The sequence below is a fragment of the Microcebus murinus genome, chromosome X, assembly GCF_040939455.1.
Source record: "Microcebus murinus isolate Inina chromosome X, M.murinus_Inina_mat1.0, whole genome shotgun sequence".
In the NCBI taxonomy this organism is placed as follows: Eukaryota; Metazoa; Chordata; class Mammalia; order Primates; family Cheirogaleidae; genus Microcebus; species Microcebus murinus.
Window position 1 is genome coordinate 6,064,548 of NC_134136.1, and position 25,406 is coordinate 6,089,953.

At 44.2% G+C, this 25,406-nt stretch overlaps 1 protein-coding gene across 2 annotated transcripts in view; it reads right to left on the reverse strand.

Annotated features, from left to right (window-relative positions):
- Positions 1–269: 269 nt before the first annotated feature.
- The window catches only part of HDAC8 (histone deacetylase 8), a 230,416-nt gene continuing 205,279 nt past the window's right edge, over positions 270–25,406 (reverse strand). The window contains exons 10-11 of one of the 2 annotated variants that reach the window (XM_012784353.2): positions 22,625–22,730; positions 270–842 (exon numbers count right to left, since the gene is read on the reverse strand). In XM_012784353.2, the coding sequence (XP_012639807.1) occupies positions 820–842; positions 22,625–22,730 (129 nt within the window). In that variant the 3' untranslated portion in view covers positions 270–819. The remainder of the gene's footprint in view (positions 843–22,624; positions 22,731–25,406) is intronic. The other variant, XM_012784355.3, reaches the window with a different exon arrangement.

Sequence of the window (25,406 nt, forward strand, 5' to 3'; positions counted from 1 at the left end):
GGGCAGGAGCAGCTTCTCCCCACTCTTCTGCCCCTCTCCAAGGTTGCAGTGCAGATATTCCCATGTGCCTTCTGCCTCCCGCCATAGGCGGGGGCTGGGTGGGACACACTAGTTCTGCAGCAGGGTCCAGCACTCAGGGTCAGCTTCCCTACTGGGGCCAGAGCAGAGACTGGAAGCAGCAGGGTTATTGATACTTCAGCAAGAGGGAAAGTTTAGAACCACATGTACTGTCAGTGGCAGTTTACAGTGAGGACAATGGGACAGAGAAGTAGTTTTTGAAAGATTTTATTAGAAAACAAAATAGGTACATAATCCTAAAACAACACCAGTGGAGTTTTCCCCATATCCCAGTCTGCTGAACAGTCAGTCCCCTCTCCCCCAGGGCTCTACTTGGAAGGTCCTGAGGCCCAAACCCTGCCTCTCAGCTGCCCTTTGCCCCACAAACTGCTGGGGCAAAAGCTCCCTGCTCCCTCCTGCTTCTCATCTGTCCCCTTTAAGAAAATAAAAATAGCCCCCCTTCCCAATTCATTTAAAAATAATTTTCAAAGATTATAAACTGCATTTGTGTGTTTTTAAAAAATAAACACTTTAAATGTTGGATATCTCCCTCTAAACCAAGGCCTAGTTGAGGACTCTGGGGTGCCTGCCTCCTCACCCCAGGAGGCCAGCTGCCACTTGGTGCCCCTTGGAAATTTTCAGGAAGTAATTTCTTCCAAATTTCCCCTGCAGTCACAAATTCCACAAACTGCTCCCATAAACACGCTGTCTTCATTACAGGCACTGCTCCTCAGCTCTGGAAACCTGATCTCTTCTTGTCAACTAGACCACATGCTTCAGATTCCCTGCAAATAGGAGAGAAAACAAAATTCAAATTCAGGTAACATATGTGAATTATATCCCAATAAAGCTGTTAGGAAAAAAAGCACTTGCATTTTGAGGCTTGTTCTCTGCTGCTTTTTGGGAACCCTGTGACCTTACCATATGAACAAGCCCAGGCTAGCCAGATGAGCCAGATGATGAGAGACAAATGGCCCAGATACCCTTGTAACCCCAGGATCCACCAGCCAACTACTGGACATGTGAGTGAAGCCTTTGACAGCAGCTGACTCTACGTAGATGCTGGGTGAATCTAGCCAAAACCAGAAGAACCATCCAGCTGAGCCCAGCTCAACTGCCAATCCAGGGTAATGAGCTAAAAAAAAAAAAATGGTTGTTTTAAGTCATACACACACACATACACACATTCAGGTGCCACTTTTCAGAGTTCACACTTCACTAACTGCATCAAATCTCCCCTCCCCTTTCATCCTCCCTTAGCAAGGCACAACCCTCCTAGCATTTTCTCTTGTACCTATGAAGTATGGATTGAGGGCTTCCCCCTGCCCTCTGGCCTAAGAGTCTTTAAGAGAAAAGTGATCATTTGAAATCCTACAGGACTGGACTCTAGGGATGAAAAGTTTGCTTACTTGGTCCCTCCACAGACTTCTTCTTGCCCCATGTCTCCATTAAAAACACTGGGCACAGGCCGGGTGCCGTGGCTCACGCCTGTAATCCTAGCACTCTGGGAAGCTGAGACGGGAGGATCGCTCAAGGTCAGGAGTTCGAAACCAGCCTGAGCAAGAGTGAGACCTCATCTCTACTAAAAATAGGAAGAAATTAATTGGCCAACTTAAAATATATAGAAAAAATTAGCCGGGCATGGTGGTGCATGCCTGTAGTCCCAGGTACTTGGGAGGCTGAGGCAGGAGGATTGCTTGAGCCCAGGAGTTTGAGGTTGCAGTGAGCTACGCTGTAGCCCAGGCAACATAGTGAGACTCTGTCTCAAAAAAAAAACAACCACCACCACCACCACACTGGCACACTGGGCACCAAACCCTACTGACCATTTCTCCTCTGAAACAGGAAGAATGTTCCATGAGGGCAGGGACCTGGGCTGTCTGATTTTCAGTTGATCTCCAAAAGTCTAACACACTGTGTCACACATAGTAGGTGCTCAGCAAATGTATGGATGAATGGAAGGAAGGAAGGAAGGAAGGACTTGCCTATTTACTTTTATTTTTACTTTTAAATTAATCTACAATAAAATTGACTTTTTTGTATGTGCAGATCAATGATTTTGAAACACATGTAGAGAATCATGAGAAAGAAGAGTTATATAACCCCCCAAATCCCCTTGTGCTATCCTTTTGCAGTCACATTCTCCTCCCTCCCCCACCAAACAGTGATCTGTTCTCCATAGCTGTAGTGTTCTTTTTGAGAATGTCATATAAATGGAATCAAACAGTATGTAACCTTTTAAGATTGGCTTTTTTTCACTCAGCATAATGCCTTTGAGGTTCATGCAAATTTTGCATGTATCAATAGTTCATTCCTTTTTTTGTACTTAACTTTTAATTTTTAAGTAATTATAGATTCACAGGAAGTTGTAAAAAATAGTACAGAGAGGTCCCATGTACCCTTCACCATGTTTCCCTAAATGTTAACATCTTACATAATTATTGTTCAATTATCAACACCAGGAAATTGACATTGGTACAATTTATAGATTTTATTCAGATGTTATTAGTTTTACATGCACTCATTTCTGTGTATATAAATGTATAGTTATATGCCATTTTATCATAAGTGTAGATTCATAGACCTGTACCACACTCAAGACATAGACTTTTCTACCGCCACAGAGATCTCCCTCCTGCTATCCCTTCATAGTCACTCCCACTCCTCCTCCCTCACCATTCCCAAGCCCTAACAACCATTCATCTATTCTCCATTCATCTCTAAAATTTGGTCATTTTCAGAATGTTATATAAATGGAACCGTGAAGTATATAAACTTTGGGGATTGGCTTTTTTTACTCAGCACACTGCCCTTAAGATCTGTCCAGGTTATGGTGTGTATCCAGTTCGTTGATTTTTAGTGCCGACTACCATTCCATGGTATGGATGCAGCACAGTCTGTTTAACCAGTGGAAGGACATCTGAGTTGATTCCAGTTTGGGGCTATTATAAACAAAGCTGCTATGAACATTCATATACAGGTTTTTGTGTGAACATAGTTTTCATTTTCCTAGGACTAATGTCCAAGAGTGCAATTGTTTGGTTGTATGGCAGTCACATGTTTAGTTTTATAAGAAATTGCCAAACTATTTTCTAGAGTGGTGGTGCCATTTTACATTTTCACCAGCAATGCTTGAGTGATCTACTTTCTCTGCATTTTTGCTAGTGTTTGATGTTGGTTTTTATATTGGCCATTCTGATATGTGTATAGCGATATCTAATTGTGATCTCAATTTGCATTTTTCCAATGGCTAATGATGTTGAACATCTTTTCATGTGCTCATCGGCTGTCTGTATATCCTCATGTCTTGTCTTTTGCCCATTTTCTAACTGATTTTTTTTTTACTGTTGAGTTTGGAGAGTTCTTTATATACATACATATATGTATGTGTGTGTATCTATCTATCTATCTATCTATTTTTTTGGGGGGGGGGGCAGAGTCTCACTCTGTTGCCCGGGCTAGAGTGTCGTGGCATCAGCCTAGCTCACAGCAACCTCAAACTCCTGGGCTCAAGCGATCCTCCTGCTTCAGCCTCCTGAGTAGCTGGGACTGTAGGCATGTGCCACCATGTCCGGCTAATTTTTTCTATTTTTAATAGAGACCAGGGTCTCACTCTTGCTCAGACTGGTCTTGAACTCCTGATCTCAGGTGATCCTCTGGCCTCGGTCTCCCAGAGTGCTAGGATTATATGCATGAGCCACCGCACCTGGCCTCTTTATATATTTTAGATATAAATCTGTTGTTAGATATATGATTTGCAAATATCTCAATATGTAACTTTTCATTGTTTCAACAGGGTCTTTTATAAAATGAAAGAATTTTGACGAGGTTCAATTATTTAGCATTTTTTTTCTTTCTTGTATCATGCTTTTGGTGTTTTAAACCTCTAAGTTCAGAATCTCTGGATCATCTTTGATTCTTTATCTTTTAGTTCACGCCTCCTCCACATCTTATGAGTTGCCAAGCATAACCTCAAGATGTCTCTCAAATCTGTCCCCTCCTTTCTGTTCCACTGTCTGCACTTTAGTCACATCTCTTATTACTCAGGTCATTACAACAGCCTTTTAACTGGTGCTCTTGCTCTTGGAGCTGTCCCCTACACAATTGCTAGCTGTGGTCACATAGCCTCCCCGGCTCCAAAAACCTTTAGCAGCTCCTGACTGTCTACGAGTGAAGTCCAACTCCTTAGCTTAAACAGGCCCCATGCATGCTTTTCTGTTTCCACACCTTGGCTTGAGCCATTGCCTCTGATGAGGACAAGCTAAAAAGGATGCTGGTGCTGGAAGCGAGGCTCCTTCCATCTGCAAGTAGATAGCCAGAGCTCGGGGAAGGAGCGAATGTATAGTAAACAAAATTCCACCGCAAAGCGGCCCAACAACACATGTTCACAGAGAGGAAAGGTGGGTGCTGCATTCTCTGCTGCTCTGTCTCACTCTCCAGTTACATTTGGAGGCAATTAAGAAAAACAACAGACATAATTTCCACCAAAAGTTGAAGATGAGCAATGTTGAATTTGGGTAACAATAAAAACGCAAGCTTAAATAATGCCCATTGTTTTCCCTTCGCATCCAGCTTTTCCAGCGGTGGGTGGCAGCCTGAGAAAACCCTAAAGGCCAGCGTGGGCTGAGGCCTGGGGAAACAAGGAGTTCAGACCTGAGGGGGCAAAGTCAAACGCCCAGAGAGGTCAAGAATATACTGCAGGTGAAGCATGCTGTGGGCAAGACGTATGGAGCCCCCTTGATGCTTTTTTCATTTTCCTACTTTGAATCATGACATGAGTACAAGAAATAGTTTCCTTTTTTTCCCTCAACTCTACTACAAAAGAAAACAAAACCAAAACAATGTAAGTGGAATGGTAAACGGAAACTCACACCTGGCCTAGAATAAGAGCTACAAAGGGGAGTGGTGGGGCCGGTGGCAGACAGGAAGATACATGTTTGCAAAGTGGCCATCCTTTTCAGACTGGCTTCTTTCACTTGGCAAGATGCATTCAAGTTTCCTCTGTGTCTTTTTGTGGCTTGATAGCTCCAGGCATTCACCACATGCAGGCATGTGGACCCAGTGTGACCAGATCTTTCCATTTTCCAAGAGAAGTCCGAAATGCACATTTTAATGCAAAGTTTCCACAGTGTTAAATGTGGGAGACTGATTGAAAATTTTAAAGAATATTGTATGGGGCATCAATATGAGAGGCCAAACAAAACAATTTTTGAGGCAAGATGTGGCTGGCTCGTGGGCTCCCAGTTTGTGATTTCTGGTTATCTCTAAGAGAGTCCTGATTTATACCTAAGGCACTCCACATCACTCTCAAATATCCTGCTTTGGACAATAAGTTCTGTTGTCACCTATATACAAGGAGTATTGAACTGGGACTCAGATGGCCTGGGCTCTATTGATCCATCAATTGACTCATTTGTTCATCTATTTATTCAATAAGCATTTATAGAGTGTCTACTCTGTGCCAGGTACTTTGTTAGGTGCTGGTGAGGCCTCTCTTTAGTCTTTCTCTCTTTTTTAAATTAATACACTTTATTTTTAGAGCAGTTTTAGGTTTACAAAAAAACTGAAGAGAAAGTACAGAGTGCTCTCCTATATTCCCTTCTCTCTTCCAGTTTCCCCTATTATTAACATCTTGCCCTAGTATGGTACATTTGTTTCAGTTGATGAATGTTGATACATTTTTATTAACTAAAGTCCACAGATGACATTAGGGTTCCCTCTTTGTGTTGTACAGTTCTATGAGTCTTGAAAAATGTATATGTTATGTATATACCATTACAGTATCATTTAAGAATAGTTTCACTGTCCTAAAAATTCCCTGGGCTCCACTGATTCATCCCTCCCTTCCTTCCCCTGAAGCCTGGCAACCACTCATCTTTTAATGTCTCTGTAGTTTTTGCCTTTTCCAGAATGTCATATGATTGGAATCATACAGTGAGTAGCCTTTTCAGACTGGCTTCTTCCACTTAACAAGATGCATTTAAGTTTCCTCCATGTCTTTTTGTGGCTCGATAGCTTATTTCTTTTTGGCATCAAATAATATTCCATTGTCTGGATGTACCACAGTTTATTCATTCACCTACTGCAGGACATCTCGGTTACTTCCACATTTTTGCAATTCTGAACAAAGCTGCTATAAGCATTCATGTGCAGGGTTTTATGTGGACATGAGCTTTTAACTTATTCAGGTAAATACTAAGAAAAGTAATTGCTGGATCATATGGGAAGACTATGGTTAGCTTTGGAAATAACTCTTTTTTTTTTTTTTTTGTGAGACAGAGTCTCGCTTTGTTGCCCAGGTTAGAGTGAGTGTCATGGCGTCAGCCTAGCTCACAGCAACCTCAAACTCCTGGGCTCAAGCGATCCTCCTGCCTCAGCCTCCCGAGTAGCTGGGACTACAGGCATGGGCCCCCATGCCCGGCTAATTTTTTCTATATATATTAGTTGGCCAATTAATTTCTTTCTATTTATAGTAGAGACGGGGTCTCGCTCTTGCTCAGGCTAGTTTCGAACTCCTAATCTCGAGCAATCCGCCCGCCTCGGCCTCCCAGAGTATTAGGATTACAGGCGTGAGCCACCGTGCCCGGCCCGGAAGTAACTCTTGAGCTATCTTCTCCAGTGGGCTGTATCATTTTGCATCCTTGTCAGCAGTGAATGAGAGTTCCTGTAGCTCTACATCCTTGTCAATATTTGGTGTTGTCAGTGTCTTGGATTTTAGCCATTCTAATAGGTATGTAGCGGTATCCCATTGTTTTAATTTGCAATTTCTTAGTGACACATGATATTGAGCATCTTTTCACATACAGTTTCAACTTTATGATGGTGCGAAGCCCACTCCTCAACAATGTCTGGCTAAACCCACTGTAAGTTGAAGATACCATTGGTTAAAAACATACTTTCTACTTACAGTTTCAGCTTACGATGGGTTAATTGGGATGTAACCCCATCATAAGTAAAGGAACATCTCTACTTTCTTGCCATCTGTATCTTTTCTTTGGTGAGCTGCCTATTCATATCTTTTGCCCATTTTTAAATTAGGTTGTTTGTTTTCTTATTGTTGAGTTTTAAGGGTTCTTTGTATATTTTGGATACACTTCCTTTACTGGATATGAGTTCTGCAAATATTTCTCCTAGTCTGTGGCTTGTCTTTTTATTTTCTTAATCTTTAGTCTTTTTAATATAGAGTAGCGTTGTCCAATAGAACTTCTCGGATGATGGAAATGTTCTATCTCCATACTGCCCAATATAGTAGCCACTAGTCAGTCACATGTGGCTATTGAGTACCTGAAATATGCCCAGTGCAATGAAGAACTGAACTTTAAATTTTATTTAATTTTAAGTAACTTAAATTTAAATAGCCACATGTTGCTAGTGGTGACTGTATTGGATAGCGCAGACATAGAAGAGTTCTCTTGTGCCTTTTTTTCCCTTCATGACATTGATTTGAAGAGGTCATCTTTATTTCCTCCTCTGTTTACAGCCTTCCTTTTCAGTCCATTAGCAAGTCCTATGCAGTCTACCTCTAAAATATATTCCAAATCCACCCACCTCTCTCCATCGTTCACTATAACTTCAGACCACATCATTCCTATGCTCAAATCCTCTAATAGCCTCCAATTGCACCTAGAATAAAATCCAACTACTCACCTGCAGGACCTGCTCCCTTGTTTCCTATCTCCTACCACTATCCTCCTTGCTTACATGGGTCTTCTTTGTGTGGCTTGAATACGTGATTCATTTTCTCCTCTTAGGGCTTCTCCCTTCTTTGCACTTGCTGTTCCTTTTGCCTGGAATGCTTTGTTCCTGGTAATCTCATTTCTCACTCATTACCTCTGTCCGCTTGAGTTGGGGTCTCAACTCAAAAGTCATCTCTGGCCGGGTGCAGTGGCTCATGCCTGTAATCCTAACACTCTGGGAGGCTGAGGCGGGAGGATCGCTCAAGGTCAGGAGTTCGAAACCAGCCTGAGCAAGAGCAAGACCCTGTCTCTACTAAAAATAGAAAGAAATTAGTTGGCCAACTAAAAATATATAGAAAAAAAATTAGCCTGGCATGGTGGCGCATGCCTGTAGTCCCAGCTACTTGGGAGGCTGAGGCAGAAGGATCACTTGAGCCAAGGAGTTTAAGGTTGCTGTGAGCTAGGCTGATGCCACGGCACTCTAGCCTGGACAACACAGTGAGACTCTGTCTCAAAAAAAAAAAAAAAAAAAGTCACCTCTGAGAGGCCTTAGGGCCACCCAAGCTAAGTAGCCACCTCCCTCCCTTTTCTGTCACATGATTCTGTTTTATTTTCTTCAATCCACTTAGTGCACTGAAAATATCCTGTGTGCTTATTTATTTGCTTGCTGTCTGTCTCCCCTCACAAACTTTATGTGGGCAGGGACTGTGTCTGTCTTGCTCATGACTCTACTATTAGCACCCTCAACAAAGCCTGGCACATAGTAGGTGCTCAATATCTATTCATTGAAGGAACAAACATCTGGAAAGCTATAGGGTGGCTGATTAAGCACAATCCCATTCAATCCCCAGAGGCTTAAAGCTTGGTCATTGCTTTTAAAGATCTTATAAATGTGGCTGATGTGAGCAAACACATGCCAACAAAAGGAGAATCCGTGCTAGCAGGCTAGGTGGAAAATGAGTTCTGAAGACAGTTAGTGTCACAGCTGTTTGGAGGAATGCTGGAGTGATCCCAGAACCATTGGTGGCTGAGTGGCACCACAGAGGAACAGAGAAGTAAATTTAGGACCACTGAAAAATGTTTCCAAAACTACTGTCATATAAGTACCTCTTTCAAGAATGTTGTCGTATCTTCTTAACATTTGTATTAATAGTCACCTAATATTTTCCTTTGTATCAACTCACTTTTATTTATTTATTTATTATTGATTTATTTATTTTAGACAGAGCCTCACTGTGTTGTCTGGGGTAGAGTGCCATGGCGTCAGCCTAGCTCACAGCAACCTCAATCTCCTGGGCTCAAGCGATCCTCCTGCCTCAGCCTCCCGAGTAGCTGGGACTACAGGCATGCGCCACCATGCCTGGCTAATTTTTTTCTATATATTTTTAGTTGGCCAATTAATTCCTTTCTAGTTATAGTAGAGACAGGGTCTCGCTCTTGCTCAGGCTGGTTTCGAACTCCTGACCTTGAGTGATCCACCTGCCTCGGCCTTCCAGAGTGCTAGGATTACAGGTGTGAGCCATCGTGCCTGGCCTCTGTCCATTTATTGCCCAAGGCTTCACTCATGTCTACAGTGGCCTAGGCCCTGTGTGGGCGCTGAGGTTGCAGTGAAGGACAAGCCACAGTTTTTACCCTCAAGGAGCTGTGAGTCTAGTGAGGCAGACAGATATGGAGACAAGCACATCACAGTCCATAGCGACAGGGCAATAAAATGCCAGTATGAACAGAGTGCTGCGGCAGAAAAAGAGAGAGCATGAGAAGCTTCACAGAGCAGGGGGCATCTTGAAAGACAAAGGAGAGAGTGTTCTGGGCAGTTGGAACAGAGCAGGATGTATAAAGGAAACTGTAAAGTTTTTGTGGCCCGGACACAGGATGAAGGTCAAGGAGGGGGCAAGGAGGCTGGACAGTTGGCCAGAGGCCATATCGAGGCCATGGCCTTAGCCTTAAGGCCATTGGGAGCCTCTGAAAGATTTTAAAGCGGGGAGGGGATCTGGTATGAGCCAGGGCTAGAGCAAGCTTTCCAGCTGGTGGCCCATCATGGCCTGATTTGAAGGTGTCACTTTCTACCTGGGAACAATGGCAGTACACAGGATTTCTAGGAAACCTTGGGCATGTGTTGATATGGATGGCTGATATAATTTTTAGCTCTTAATTGTCAACTGCATTGCTTGCCTTGGAATGTCGATCCCTCCTGTCATCAGAGAGCCTTTCAATGACAATTAAGTAAAACCGCCAATTACCACTTGTCTGCCTCTGACCTGAGTTACAACCTGAGGTTGTGGATTAATCCCACCAGGCTTCTGGCATTTACAGGATATCAGCACTTAGAGGATATTATCCCAATGGTTAGGATGCTCTGTGGTCTGAGCTTGCAAGGCACTACTGCAGTCTCAAACGGAATCGAAGCAATTTCTAAAATAGCCTATGATTCATTTTTTCTCCCCTCCTGTGCCTAAATCTGCTGGCTCCATGTGGAGGGATGGGCACAAGTAACTGTAGAGGTGACATCACAGGAGTGGGCTGCTTGCCTGCCAGCCAGCTTGTGGAGTTGGGCCTCGGCAGCTGCGTAGCTGCTGGGCTGGGCAATGCCTCCCAGCCGTTTTGGAGTCGCAGCTCCCAGGTTCTTCGGTTGATGTGCCCTCTCCACATTTCTTTTTCAGACAAAATTTCTGGGCTGAGAAATCCAGGATAATGGAAATAGCAGCGGTAGGAAGAATAATACAGCCTTACATCTGTATAATACTTTAGAGTTTTGAAAGCCATTTGCTCCATTTTGCTCCACCCAAACACCAGTGGGAGATGGAAGCTGGGATTTTCGGCTTGAACTGGAGACAAACTCTGGCTGTCTTACACAGAAGAGCTAAATGCTAACATTCCCCCATGCACCTCAAGGCACATCATGATTAGCCCTTGGACGCCCCCAAAAGGTGAGAGAGACTCCCTTCGCCTTCTGGGTGCTTCCTGGAAGATAGACTCTCCAGGACAAATTGCCTGGCAGGCATAATCTATTAACTATGCCATCCTGATTGAGCCAGCAAGTAGTGCCAGTCTCAGCCAAGTCCTTCTGCACACCCTGGTTTACAGTCCCAGTGGTCCCAAAGACCTTTACCAGAGCCAAAGGCATGGCCACTAACTGTAGAGCCCTGAAGGTAGGGTGTGTCATGAACATCTGGAAGTGCCAACCACTGCCAGAGTAGCTTAAAGGCCTGTGAAAGGAAAACCCACAATTCAAGTCACACAGCCATCACTGTGGATCTTGAAATGAAGGGTCAGTGAGCCCAGCCAAGAACAGCTGAGGAGTGAGGTGGAAGGATTCTTTCTTGGAGGAGCTATAAAAATAGTTCTGTGGCAGTCTCATGTTTGCTCTGTGATCTTTCAACACCTGGGCCCAGCATGGCTTGGTGTCCGCAGCTCTCTGTTGCCACAGTTGACATGAGAAGTCTCCCCTGGCCTAGCTCCCCTCTCCTGGCTGCCAGGCTGAGAGCCAAAGGGGTGGCATACTCTTGCTTGGCCCTCCTGGTTTTAGATTTTGTCATATGTGTAGGGGCAGTGGGGGTGGGGGAAGGAAGCAGTGAGCCACAGATGTGCTGCAGTATTATGAGACAGTGGCAGGTACTCTTGCTGTGGCTGCTGCCATTGCAGCCACCATCACCACTGCCACCAAATGAATCCAGAATGACCTTGTGGAAGCCCATAGGTGCTGGTCAGTGCCATGAAAACATCACTCGTGTAAACCAAGATGCTTGCACTTGGGCAATTCTATCTGTTGGAAATCTTGGCGGGGTATAAAAGTGATCCTTTGAAAGTTGAATGTGTAAACCTGCATGTGCAGAGTGACTGTCAGAACAGAACATCACCGCCTTCAAAGCAGAGAGGCCTCCCAGAACTTGTTTGCTAGCTCACAGAGGAAACGTGTGCCTGTGAAAGTAGATTAAGGATCAGCATCTCAGCCTATTTTAGATGTGAATAAAAATCTTGGCTTGGGACTTTCTCCTCTCTGGTTGACTGATTTTTCAATTGATTTGTATTTATTAGCTAATGAAATTAAAGTTGTAAAAATGATAACAGAAACACAATAAATCTCTCCCACAACTGGCTGTTTCTATGTCACTATAGTGCATTCCTCACTTTGATTACTTCAAAGTCTATTATTTTGTTTTCAATTATTCTGTTTTTCTGGCACTGGAGAAAATCAATTTGTTTTATTTTCTCTTATTCATGCACTCAATTATGCTCTTCGGGTACATTTAATCACTTTGATGTTTTCATTTTATGGCCCGTCTCTAGGCACTTCAACTGCATTGCTGCCAACGGGCAAGCAGGACTAATTTGCATGTCACAATAGACTTGAAATTCTAACTCAATTTAGAAATCTTTATGAAATCTCCCTCCAAAATGTGCTTGGAGCTGCAAAGACGTAGAGGGATGTAGGCAAACCAGGACTCCCCCCCCCCCAAAAAAAAAATGCCTTCTTTCCTCAAAAGACTGTGAGCTCCTTCCTGGCCTGATCATGGCTTGGACATGTCCCTGTCCGGCTATAGCAGAGGACTCTGTGGGACGGGCTACCTGCAGAGCTTCCTCTGGAAATCTGTGGTGACAATCCTGCAGCAACTGGCCTCAGTGGCAAGGCCAGGGAGGCTGGGCCCGCTTACTCTGGCAGAAAACTGCACTCAGCACTGCCGGATTTGGCAGCTGTACTCAAGACAGCACCTGAATCTCAGTTGGTTAAAGGGCCTCAGGGTAGACTGAGAAAGTTGTCAACAGTTAGGCATTCCAGAACCCTGAGTGGTTTACCTTATTTTCTCTAAAAATTTCCAACCTTCCCTTTGCCCCTTGATCATTTTAGAGCTAGAAGCTAGAGGGGAATGAGCAATACAATTGCTTTGGGCATGTACCTTGGGCACACGGACAAAAAAAAAATTAATTAAACACATTAGAAGCCTCCAACAGCTCTTCAAAAATTTTGGGTTTGTTGTATGCAACAATCAATCAGCAATGCCACCACGCAGAAGGAAATTTCCATATTTCCTCTTCTAAGCTTTGGGTATGACCCTGAGCTTCTCAGCGAGATTCCAGCTTCCCCACTTATCTGCTGTATGACTTTGTACCAGCTAATTAATTTCCCTCTGCCTCAGTTCTCTCATCTATTAAATGGAGCTAAGAAGATTATCTACCTCAGAGACAGATTTGCTTCCTAAACTTTAATACTGCCACGAGTTTGGCCATTTTCACATACCACTTATGTGGAAAGTTTTCGTATATAGACTCATTTTTTTTCAAAACTTAGTCTCATCCTAAGCAATAATATCTATGAAATCAAAGAATTTGATGTGATGGATGTATTTCTTTCTAATGCACATTAAAATATATACATTAGACACACTAAATCCACTATTACTGAGGTCTTTGAGTCTGCTCTTCTCTTCATCTAGAATGGTCTAGACCCCAATTTTTGTTAAGCGTCTTCCCCTACTTCATTAAGCTCTATTCTTAAATGTCACCTCTTCAGAGAGGCCTTTACTGGCCACTTTATTTATTTATTTTTTGAGACAGGTCTCACTCTGTTGCCCAGGCTAGAATGCTGTGGCGTCAGCCTAGCTCACAGCAACCTCAAACTCCTGGGCTCAAGGGATCCTCCTGCCTCAGCCTCCCCAGTAGCTGGGACTACAGGCATGCGCCACCATGCCCGAATAATTTTTTCTATATATTTTTAGTTGGTCAATTAATTTCTTTCTATTTATAGTAGAGATGGGGTCTCGCTCTTGCTCAGGCTGGCCTCGAACTCCCTACCATAAGTGATCCTTCCGCCTAGGCCTTCCAGAGAGCTAGGATTACAGGTGTGAGCCACTGTGCCTAGCCCTGACCACTCTATTTAAAATAGCACCTGCCCTGAATTTATCAGTAACCAACATTAAATATTGATTTATCTGTTTATTGTCAATCTTCCCTACTAGAACATAAGCTCCATGATGGCCAAAGACTTTATCTGTCCTATTTACTTCTTGATTTCCAGTGCCTAGAATAGTGCCTGGCGCATATTAACATCAAATACATATTTACTGAACAAATGGAACATTGAAATAGAAAATTAGCCTAGCAGTAACCAGGCACTTTTCCACCCTACCAGGGTGGTGTCAGGGAAGGTGGAATAGAAAGCCAGGACTTCATCCCTGCCCATTGGCAAGGAGACCCACCCACTGCTGTGTCAGTACAGGCCACATGAGAGCAGTCAAAAGGTGCCAGTAGCATGCCTGACCAGAGTGGTATCAGTGAAGTTTTAGTGGGGAGCCTGAATTTTCACTCTTGCCCAGCATTAATGAAGTACTCTTCTTCCCGCCAGGGTGTCAATGGTGGCTGAGTAGGGAACCTAGACTTTAACGCCCCCATCTGGAGGTAATGGGGGTAGTGTCCCTCTCCCCTGTCAGCAAGGTATCAGCGGAAGCCTGCTAAAATTGGAAGATTTAAATAAAATCCAGAGTTTCATGACCTCATACCTAAAATGTTCAGAATACAATAGAAAATAACTCATCATACCAAGAACAGGAAACTCTCAACTTGAATGAGAAAAAGACAATCAACATATGTTAGAAATATTTGAGAAGGAATTTAAAGCAGCCTTCATAAAAATACTTCAATGAAGAATTATGAACATTCAACAAGTTGGAAAAGGGAAGTCTTAGTAAACAAATAAGGAAAAACTAAATGGAAATTTTAGAACTGGAAAATACAATAAGTGAAATAAAGAACTCAACAGATGGGCTCAACAGCAGAATGGGGGAGTAGAGGAAGAATCAGGAAACTGAAGACAGAATAATAGAAATTACCCAATTTAAGTGAAAGACAGAAAATAGACTAAAAAACTGAGCAGAAACTCAGGGACTACATGGGACTATGATAAAAGATCTAGTATTCACATCATCAAAGTCTCAAAAGGGGCTAGGTGTGGTGGCTCATGCCTGTAATCCTAGCACTTTGGGAGGCTAAGGCAGGAGGATCACTTGAGGCCAGGAGTTTAAGACCCTGTCTCTACAAAACATAGAAAAATTAGCCTGGTATGGTGGCCTGTAGTCCTAGCTACTTGGGAGGCTGAGGATGGAGGATGGCTTGAGCCCAGGAATTTGAGGTTGCTTGTGAGCTATGATGATACGTCCCATAAGGAAAGGAGAAAGAGGGTAGGACTGAAAAATATTTGAGGAAGTAATGGCTAAAGATTTCCCAAATTTGGCAAAAGAGATAAGCCTACAAATTCAAGAAGTTGACTGAACCCTAAACAGGACAAACCCAAAGAAATCCATGCCAAGACACATCATAATCAAATTCCTGAAAACTAAAGAAAATGAAAAAATCTGGAAAGCAGCTCAAGAGAAAAGAGATCTTACCTAAAGGTAATTGATAATTCAAATAACAGTGGATTTCTCAAAAACCATGGAGGCCAGAAGGAAGTGGTATGATATTTTTCAAGTACTGAAAGAAAATAACTGTCACCCAGAATTCTATATCCAGTAAAAATATCATTCAGGAATGAAGGAATAATAAAGATTCTTAGAGGAAGGAAAACTAACAATTTATTGTCAGTTTCACCTACCCTAAAAAAGAATAGCTAAGGGAAGTTCTTGAAATGGAAAGGAAATTATTAGAAAAAAAGGAATCTTGGAACATCAGGGAGGAAAAAAAAGAACAATGGAAAGAGTAAAAATATGGGTAGATACAGTGGATTTTCCTTTTCCTCTTGAGTTTTCTAAATTACGTTTGATAAGTTGAAGCACAAATTATAACACTGTCTGGTGTGGTTCTAAATATACATAGAGAAAATATTTAAGACAGATATTTGATAAATGGAGGAAGGAAAGTGACTTAAAAGCTAATAGAGTTTCTACACTTCACTCACACTGGTAAAATGTTGACACCAGTCATATACCATGACCAAGTAGGATTTATTTTAGTCATACAAAACTGATTTAATATTTGAAAATCAATTTAATTCACCATATCAAAAGGCTAAAAGGACAAAAATATCACATATATATAAGCATTAGTATCAACTGATATAGAAATAGCATTTAACAAAATTCAATACTCATTCATGATTAAAAAACTCTCAGAAAACTGGGACATAGAGGGGGTACTTCCTCTACCTGATAAGAAAAATCTACAAAAACCTACAGCTAACATCGCATTTAATAGGGAAAAACTGGATGTTCTCACTCTAAGTTCTGGAACGAGGCAAGGATGTCTGCAATTGCTACTCTTGAGATAAGAAAAGGAGGGGGTAGGTAGGAGGAGGATTTAAAAAAGACAAGAAAAGGAAATAAAAGGCATAAAGATTAGAAAGGAAGAAACAGAACTGTCTCTATTTGGATATGAATGATAATCTACGTAGAAAATCCCAAGGAATCTGCAAAAACCACTTAGAACTAATAAATGAGTCTAGCAAGGTCCTAGGATACAAGATCAATATACAAAAATCAATTGTATTTCCATATATTAACAATGAACACATGGAAACCCAAATCAGAAATATAATTCAATTCACAATAACTCAAGAAAATATTATGTATGAAACATGTTCAGGATCTGTGTGCTAAAAGTTATAAAATGCTGATGAAGGAAATCAAAGAAGATCTAAAAAACGGAGAGCTATACCATGCTCATAGATTGAAAGACTCAACATAGTAAAGATGTCAATTCTCCCCAAACTGATAAATAGGTTTAATGTAACTCCTATCTAAATCACATCAAGATTTTTTGCAGATATAGACAAGATTATTCAAGCTCATATGGAAAGGCAGAGGAACTAGTACAGCTAAAACACTTTTGAAAAAGAAGTAAGAGGATCACTCTACCTGATTTTAGGATTTGTTATACATCTACAGTAATCAACATGTGGAGGAAGAGACGCATAGATCAATGGAGCGGGAGGGAAAACGCAGAGAGACTGAGACAACTGCCTTAGAGTGAATGGGAATTTTGGAAAGGAAGGCAGTTCTAGGGAGGCACCTGGATTTTCTGCTCTTCTACTAGACACAAGAGGCTTTACATTGTACATCAAGGGGTGGTCTGCTTTTCAAGACACATGGAAGCACCCTAGAATTCCTGGAGGTATCTAAGAAAAGAAACAGATCCTGGAACACAAAAAATACTCACCTTCTAATCCCTCATTTTTCAGGTGTCTGCAGGTATGGTGACCAGATTTTGTAAACCAAGAATTGGGACATAAGGTCTGATGAAAGATTATTGTCTTTTTCTTTAAAAGATCCGAATCCCCAAAATCTAACATGTTTTGGTTTTTTTTGAGAGAGAGAGTCTTACTCTGTTGCCTGGGCTAGAGTGCTGTGGCGTCAGCCTAGCTCACAGCAACCTCAATCTCCTGGGCTCAAGCCATCCTCCTGCCTCAGCCTCCCAAGTAGCTGGGACTACAGGCATGCGCCACCATGCCCAGCTAATTTTTTCTATATATATTTTTAGTTGGCCAATTAATTTCTTTCTATTTATAGTAGAGACGGGTCTCTTTCTTGCTCAGGTTGGTTTTAAACTCCTGACCTTGAGCAATCCACCCACCTCAGTGGCTAATTTTTTCTATATATTTTTAGTTGGCCAATTAATTTCTTTCTATTTTTAGTAGACACGGGGTCTCGCTCTTGCTCAGGCTGGTCTCGAACTCCTGAGCTCAAACAATCTGCCTACCTTGGCCTTCCAGAGCATACCTCAAATTTAATATACCAAAACAGAACACATCAAATATATGTTTCTGTAAAACTGTGCCCTCTGCTCTCCCAACAGCTTCCCATCCCAGCTGGTATCCGGGCTGGAAACCTCAGTCATTCTTAGTGCTTCCTTTCCACACAGGAGTGCTGCTTCAAGCTCGGGGCTCTAGTGGGCCTTGAACATGCCCAGACCTCAAGCCCCACTTGCTAACCCCTAGAGAAATGTCAGTCCCAGACTTCAGGCCGCCAGAGGAGGTGCTGCTTACACCCAGCACGATGGTTCTTCCAAGAATATCAACAGCAGATGTGCAAAGGCTCTCAGCTTGGGGCTGTGGGACTGTGAATGGCAGACTGGGGCTGGTGGCTGTAGCACCCTTTGGGCAGGAGGAGCTGGGTAAGCTGGCTACTTCTACCTTCTGTCCTCCTCTTTTCCTTTTCTACTCAGCTCTAAATGGAGCTGGAGGCTTCAGATTACAGCACGGTGGGGGGTTAGGAAGGGCCAAGAGGCCTATGTCAGGGGGCAGAATTTCGAGGGTTGCCCATAGCTGTCTTCCTCCCATTTTCGGGGAGACATGAAATTTCAGGGGCTTTGGATGAGCCACATGAAAGGAGCTGGGTGTGTAGTGTGGGGTGGGAAGGTTTACCAGGGTTTATTAGAAGACAGGGGGTGATTAGCAGATTTGACAGGGCAATGTTGCCAAAGAGAGGCAGGGCACCAGAAAGGTCCCACAGCCTGACTCTAAAGCCCCACTTTGGACAGACCTGGCTTCATATGGCTGCTCCACTACTTATTGGCATAGTGTGTGGCACATAGCAGGTGCTTCATAATTACTTGCTGGATGAATAAAGATGGCCTTGGCCAAGTCAGTTATCCTCTCTGAGCCTCAGTTTACCTATCTGTAAGATCAATTAGTAGCTATCATTCTTGTTATTTCACCTGTGCTTTCTCCCCCGATTCCTGCATCAGTCTGTTGGCCCATCTCCCCTACCCGTGCCTTGCAGAGGTTGCCATACTAAGTCTCCTTCATGAAGAGTCAGAAAGGGCAGATGTGCCCAAGGTCTTTCTTTTCCCTCTTGCATCCTCTCCCTCCCCGTCCCCTCCTCCTCCTTACCACATTTGCTTCTTTTTGTCTCCCAGGCAAACTAGGGGAATAGTTCTGGGAACTCAGAGCAAGTACTGAAACCTCCAGTTGTAACTCCAACACATACTCGCAAATGCACAACTCACCCTCCTCCCTGCCCCGCTCCACAGAGGGTTGGGCTTGGGCTGCAACGTGGAGCTAGGAGCCCCCTAGGGGACCCCCTACTTGATTCAGATGTCATTATTACCAGAGACTAGGAAACCTCCTACCTCTTCCCCCATTACCCTGCGCAGAGCTAGCCAGGCTTGGGGAGTTAGCCCTCTCTGGGGATTCATAGCATCAGCACTGTTCCAACTCTGAAAGGTTCACTGTGAGCCAATTCTTCCGTAGTCCATTAACCCAAGGAAAGACAACCAAGTCTGAGCGTACGAAGGCGGTGGGAGGACGATTTTACAGTAGTAGTCATGAGCTGAGCTGAGCCCAGCTCTCTAGCCTGCACTTCCTTGTGAACAATGACACACACCTTCAAGATAGCTCACTGGCATGAGAAGAGCTTTTCTCTGTATGAAGCTAACAGCTTGAATGGACTCTCCATGGTTTTATTTTTGTCTTCTTTTCCTCTCAGAAAGACTAATGGGCGGTAAAGATGGGATAAGATGAGGTCTAAATTTGCCTGTCCTTTCAGTCATCTTGTGGCGTGTGGAATGCATCTCTATAACATCTCTAAACCTTCTCGGGTTTGATTTCCAATAGGCTAAAATCTCATCTTTTGTGCTTCTAAGGGATACGGCGAGAAAGAAAAAAGCCCAAGCTGAAAGCCTGAACGAATCCAACTAGACATGCTGGCTAAACTCCCTCGCATAGAGACGAGCCGGATCCATCCTCTCCCTCATTGTCATCTCATCTCCCCAAATCAATCCCTGTCCCCCCACCTTTGTTTTTAATAAGGTGAGGACAGGAAGAGGGGAGGCCCACGTATGGCCTGCTTCAACCGAGGTTTTTATATGCAAGAACAAATGACAGTCTTGTAGACAGGTTCAGGAAAATCTTTTAGAATTCAGAAAATTCAGCAGCCTTTCCACACTGACCATTGTCATGGCAACGCACTATCTGATGGCAGCACGCGTCACCAGGCTGGAGGGGCACAGCATCAGCAGAGCAGGTCAGCCTGGCCATTTTTAGCAACATTTGGACTTCTTTCTAGCCTCATTTCTTCTAGGCCTTAGCTGAATTTCTTTTCAGCTCTGAGCTCATGCGCTCTGCTAATTTGCATGGCTAGAACACAAGACTTTGTCAATGTGAAAGAGATAGCTAAATGGAAAATTTGAAGATTCCTAGTATTCTATAGCCGCTCTACTTGCTGTCTGCCCTCCCTGGATCCTCCTCACCCACTCTTAGCCACTTAGTTTTTTTTCTTCTCCCCATCAATTCTTTCCTACACAGAGCGTTCCCTCCCCCAGCCCAACAAGTGTGACTCATCTACCAACCCTTGTACTCTCACCATATTCTTTTTATTCTTTTCTATTTTCTCATTGTAACATACAGCATCCTAGGATCTTAGGGTTGGAAGGATCCTTAACAATAATTTAGTCTAATCATCCTCCCCCAAGGCAGAAGCCCCTCTGTAATATGACAGCCCAGAGATTGTCTAGCCTCTACTTTATTTTTATTTTTTTATTTTTTTTATTTTTTTTATTTTTTTTTATTTTTTTTTTTTTTTTGAGACAGAGTCTCACTTTGTTGCCTAGGCTAGAGTGAGTGCCGTGGCGTCAGCCTAGCTCACAGCAACCTCAGACTCCTGGGCTCAAGCGATCCTTCTGTCTCAGCCTCCCAAGTAGCTGGGACTACAGGCATGCGCCACCATGCCCGGCTAATTTTTTCTATATATATTAGTTGGCCAATTAGTTTCTTTCTATTTATAGTAGAGACGGGGTCTCGCTCTTGCTCAGGCTGGTTTTGAACTCCCGACCTCGAGCAATCCGCCCGCCTCGGCCTCCCAGAGAGCTAGGATTACAGGCGTGAGCCACCGCGCCCGGCCTTATTTTTATTTTATTTAATTATTTTTTTGAGACAGAGTCTCGCTCAGTTGCCCAGGTTAGAGTGTCATGGTGTCAGCCTAGCTCACAGCAACCTCAAACTCCTGGGCTCAAGCAATCCTCCTGCCTCAGCCTCCCCAGTAGCTGGGACTACAGGCATGCGCCACCATGCCCGGCTAATTTTTTCTATATATTTTTAGTTGGCCAATTAATTTCTTTCTATTTGTAGTAGAGACGAGTCTCATTCTTGCTCAGGCTGGTTTCGAACTCCTGACCTTGAGTGATTCTCCTGTCTCTGCCTCCCTGAGTGCTAGGATTACAGGTGTGAGCCACTGCGCCCGGCCAAGGACCGTTGATGTTCATCAGGGCTGTGGCACAGCGAAAAGGACCAGAGAAGGGCCAGGAACTTCCATTTTGGATTTTTAAGGATTTTGAAGGCCTCAAGGGTTGGACAAGGGAGGAGGATTTGGTTAGGAAGTGAGGACTTGTGGGGTGGCCGGTAGTCATTGAGAGGCTGGAGGGAGGTGGCTTGAAACTGCAGGCTTGGGAGAAGGCTGAGGGGTGTGGGACGCCTCAGAAAGGGCAACAAGTAACGCTGTGAGTATGATCTTAAAAGTCTACAACTTATTAGCTTAGAAAAATTTCTCTGGTGAAAGGAACCCAGGACACGGAAACTTTGCTATTGTTACAGACTGGGCCATGCTAGTTAGATAGGGGTCTTAACTCTCAGCAAAGACCCTCAGGACACAGTGTGTCCCCTTGGACTACATCCAGTACAGAACAGGCCTCCCTTTCATGTTGGATTATATTCTAATGAGGGAGTCAAAGGTAGGAGAACCGGTGTTATCTTGGTCATTTTATGAATAAACATGGGGATTTCACTCTTCAGGATGGGTAATGGGATACCTTTGGCTTCTTTTTTTTTTTGAGACAGAGCCTTACTGTGTTGCCCAGGCTAGAGTGCTGTGGTGTCAGCCTAGCTCACAGCAACCTCAAACTCCTGGGCTCAAGCAATCCTCCTGCCTCAGCCTCCCGAGTAGCTGGGACTACAGGCATGCACCACCAAGCAAGGCTAATTTTTTAATATATATTTTAGTTGGCCAATTAATTTCTTTCTATTTTTAGTAGAGATGAGGTCTCACTCTTGCTCAGGCTGGTTTCAAACTCCTGACCTCGAGCAATCCGCAGGTCTTGGCCTCCCAGAGTGCTAGGATTACAGGCGTGTACCACTGCACCCGGCCTATCCTTGGCTTCTTAACTCTGGCAAATAATTACTATAGTAGCCAAAAAAATACACACATGTACATACAAATTCAAACAGAAAACTGGGTACCCAGAAGACTTAGCATGAATGGTAGATGAAGTGATGGTTGTGAAGCAGCAGATAGGGTTGGGAGTGGGGCCCTACTGGCAAGCTGAGGGCAGTGACTCCAAACAGCCAGTGGACAATCAGATCCGGAGGGCAATATCCTGGTGATTGTCACTTCCCCTCTACCCTGAGGCCACACTGACTCCAGGGCAGCGCTGGGGAAGGGAAGGAGGATGGGGCAGCCCGGGCTCCAGTGCTCTAGATGACACAGCGGAGCCCACTCCCAGGGCATCAGAGTCCCTGACTACTCGCTGTAGTTCCACAGTCTCTCGAGACCCTGCCGGATCAATGAACCGCACGTACTGGAACAAGATGTGTGTGAGCCCCCCGCAACCCCCTCCAAATATGAATCGACTTGAACTTCCCTCATCTTAAAGAGTGTTTCACTATTGGCCTTTTGAAGGAAAGAGGGTCCTAGGGCATACTTTAGACCTGGTTTTCCTTTGGAGGTGCCTGAAGTTGAACCTTTTGTCTTTCTGAAGGTGACACTAGCCAGCCAAATGACAATCCCAACCAGAGTGGCCAGTGTAGAAGTGTAGAATTCCAACTACAAGCTGTCACGCCAAGAAGAGATTTCCTTTCCAAGTCAGTGAAAACAATACGTCGCCAAAAGACAAATGGTATTTGAGGACGCCCCCACTGACGGGCCACCACAAACTGGGGGGAACGAGAAGGGCAGGCCTCGAGGAGTGGTGCTCACCTTTGATGTAGTTGAGGATTTGCTGGATTCGGTGGGGCTCATTGCGGTCTGGCCGGCAGCTTGGCGTGATTTCCAGCACATAATCAGGACCATATGCTGTGAAAAACTGTAAGGAAAAGGGAAAGGCCAAAAAACAAACTAAACCACATAAAACCTCCAATCCAACCACAGACAAACAGGACAATCAAAAGAAACTCACCACTACTGAGCAGGCGCGGGAGGCGGGCTTGGGCAGAGGAGGGTGCTATAGCAGGAAGGCCTGCCCTGGCGGTATCACCCGCCTTGTTCAGACCTTCAGTTACAGTCCACTGGGGCATTATTTAGCTTGCTGTTCAAAGGTCTCTCTGCTCAGGTCTCAACTTTTCTCTCCAACCATTTTTTTTTTTGAGACAGAGTCTCACTGTGTTGCCCGGGCTAGAGTGCCGTGGCGTCAGCCTAGCTCACAGCAACCTCAAACTCCTGGGCTCAAGCGATCCTCCTGCCTCAGCCTCCCGAGTAGCTGGGACTACAGGCATGCGCCACCATGCCCGGATAATTTTTTTTCTATATTTAATTTTAGTTGTCTAGCTAATTTCTTTCTGATTTTTTTTTTTTTTTTTTTTTTTTTAGACAGAGTCTCACTCTGTTGCCCGGGCTAGAATGCGGTGGCATCAGCCTAGCTCACAGCAACCTCAAACTCCTGGGCTCAAGTGATCCTCCTGCCTCAGCCTCCCGAGTAGCTGGGACTATAGGCATGCGCCACCATGCCCGGCTCATTTTTTCTATATATATTAGTTGGCCAATTAATTTCTTTGTATTTATAGTAGAGACGGGGTCTCACTCTTGCTCAGGCTGATTTCGAACTCCTGACCTTGAGCGATCCTCCCGCCTTGACCTCCCAGAGTGCTAGGATTATAGGTGTGAACCACTGAGCCCGGCCTCTTTGTACTTTTATTTAGTATAGACAGGGTCTTGCTCTTGCTCAGGCTGGTCTCGAACTACTGAGCTCAAATGATCCACCCGCCTCGGCCTCCCTGAGTATCTCTCCCACCTTAACTCTCATTGCTTCCCTGTTCTCTGGCCACATTAGACTGCTTGGTACTCTCCCCAATCCCACCATGGTCTGTCTTCTCTTAGGATCTTGGCCATTGCTCTTTCCTGGGACCTGCAAAGACCCTCCCCCGGTCCCTGCTGCCTGTGACAAACCTCCCCATCTTTCCAGGCATAGCTCAAGTGTCCCCTCCTTCACAAAACTGTCCCTCATTCTCCACCAACCCCCAGAGCATTCAGTTGGGACTTCTCTTGGGGCCCTTGTTCAAATTGATAGTGCTTGCCTGCATGTCACATGCAGGTCATTGTGCTGGCTGCAGTGGGGGCTATAAAGATGGATGAGACCTCCTCTGGGGTCCTTTAGGTGTTCACAAGCGCATTCTGCATTGGATGGAGATTTTTCAGCAGTGATCTGATTTCCCCCTATTGGATTCTCAGCTCCCTGAAGGCAGGCAGCACCGGTATCTTACTCATCTCCTTGGTCCTCGGAGACCATGGCAGGTTTGGTTGCCTTGAATTCCCTGGCCCGGGAATGGCAAACAAGTCTAGTCTCTCTGCTTTAGTTTCCCTTTCTTTGGAGTAGAGTTTGTTTGTTTTTAAATTTAGGGAATCAAAATAAAAGTTTGTGGTTCTATTTCTAGCTCTCTAGATGACTCCTTGTGACCTTTGGTAAGTCACAATATCTGATTCAGCTCCTCTGGTAGGGCCCACTTAGGGAAAAACACTCCATGACAAAGGGAATCATTCAATTGCGATAAGTCTTTGAATGGGAAATATGCAAAGCTACTATTTCTGTTTAGTTTTTAACAGAAATAGTATTTGTGCACACTCTCCGGAGAGGGAGCATATGGTCCTTAGCATTATGTGCTTTCAATAGTGATATTGTTAGGTGGGAAGTAAATCAGGGAAATTCAACTTCCATGAAAAAAAAAAAAAGTGGTCCAGAGGGCATGAAAAAAGGGATCTGGAGATGTCATGACTTTGATGCTATTCAAAGAGCTTCTTGAAAAGAATCCAGGGTTATTGCCATTGTCACCAAATTATCCTTGTTAAGAGTCTAGATGTACATCTGGCACCATGGGAGATGTTGTGGAACAATTTCTAGGGATTCTAACAGTGTCTTTGTGGAATCCATGGGAGTAATTTTATGGAGAGATGGCTTTTGCATATCCACGACAGAAAACTCTACATTTAATTGAAAGGAAAATGCCCAAGACTGTCCCAATGTTTATACTGCCCTTTGCGCATGCGTGTGCGTGTGTGCGTGCGTGTGCGTACTGACCTAGACGGAGAGAGGGTCTTAGGTGCTTCCTGCTGGAGGCACCTAATGATGGAGGCACCTTTCTGATGCCTGAAGCCCTGAGTTCTAGAGAGAGAAAAAGGCCTTGCGCGTGGAACAGACAAGAGGCGTTACCTGGGGAAAACACATCCATAACCAAGCCCCGCCCCAATCAGGCTTAAGGAAACTTGAGAGGCTTGTATTTTTAGCCAAGGAAGGCCCCTCAGTTCAAGCCTGAGGACCTTGTGGGCTTTGGCTCTGGAAGAGAAGGCTTCCAACAGGTGTGGCGCGACATGTCTCCTTAGGCGGCCTCTTCTGCAGAGCGTGTCACGTGGGGCACTCGTTTCGTGGGAGTGGAAAGACAGGCTTAGAGAGCACGGCAGAAGAAAGGCAGCTGCAATGAAGCAGCCCCTCTGGGAGACCCGAACCCTTGGCATCGAAGTGCTATGAAAATCAGGGGCACGGTGCCCAGCT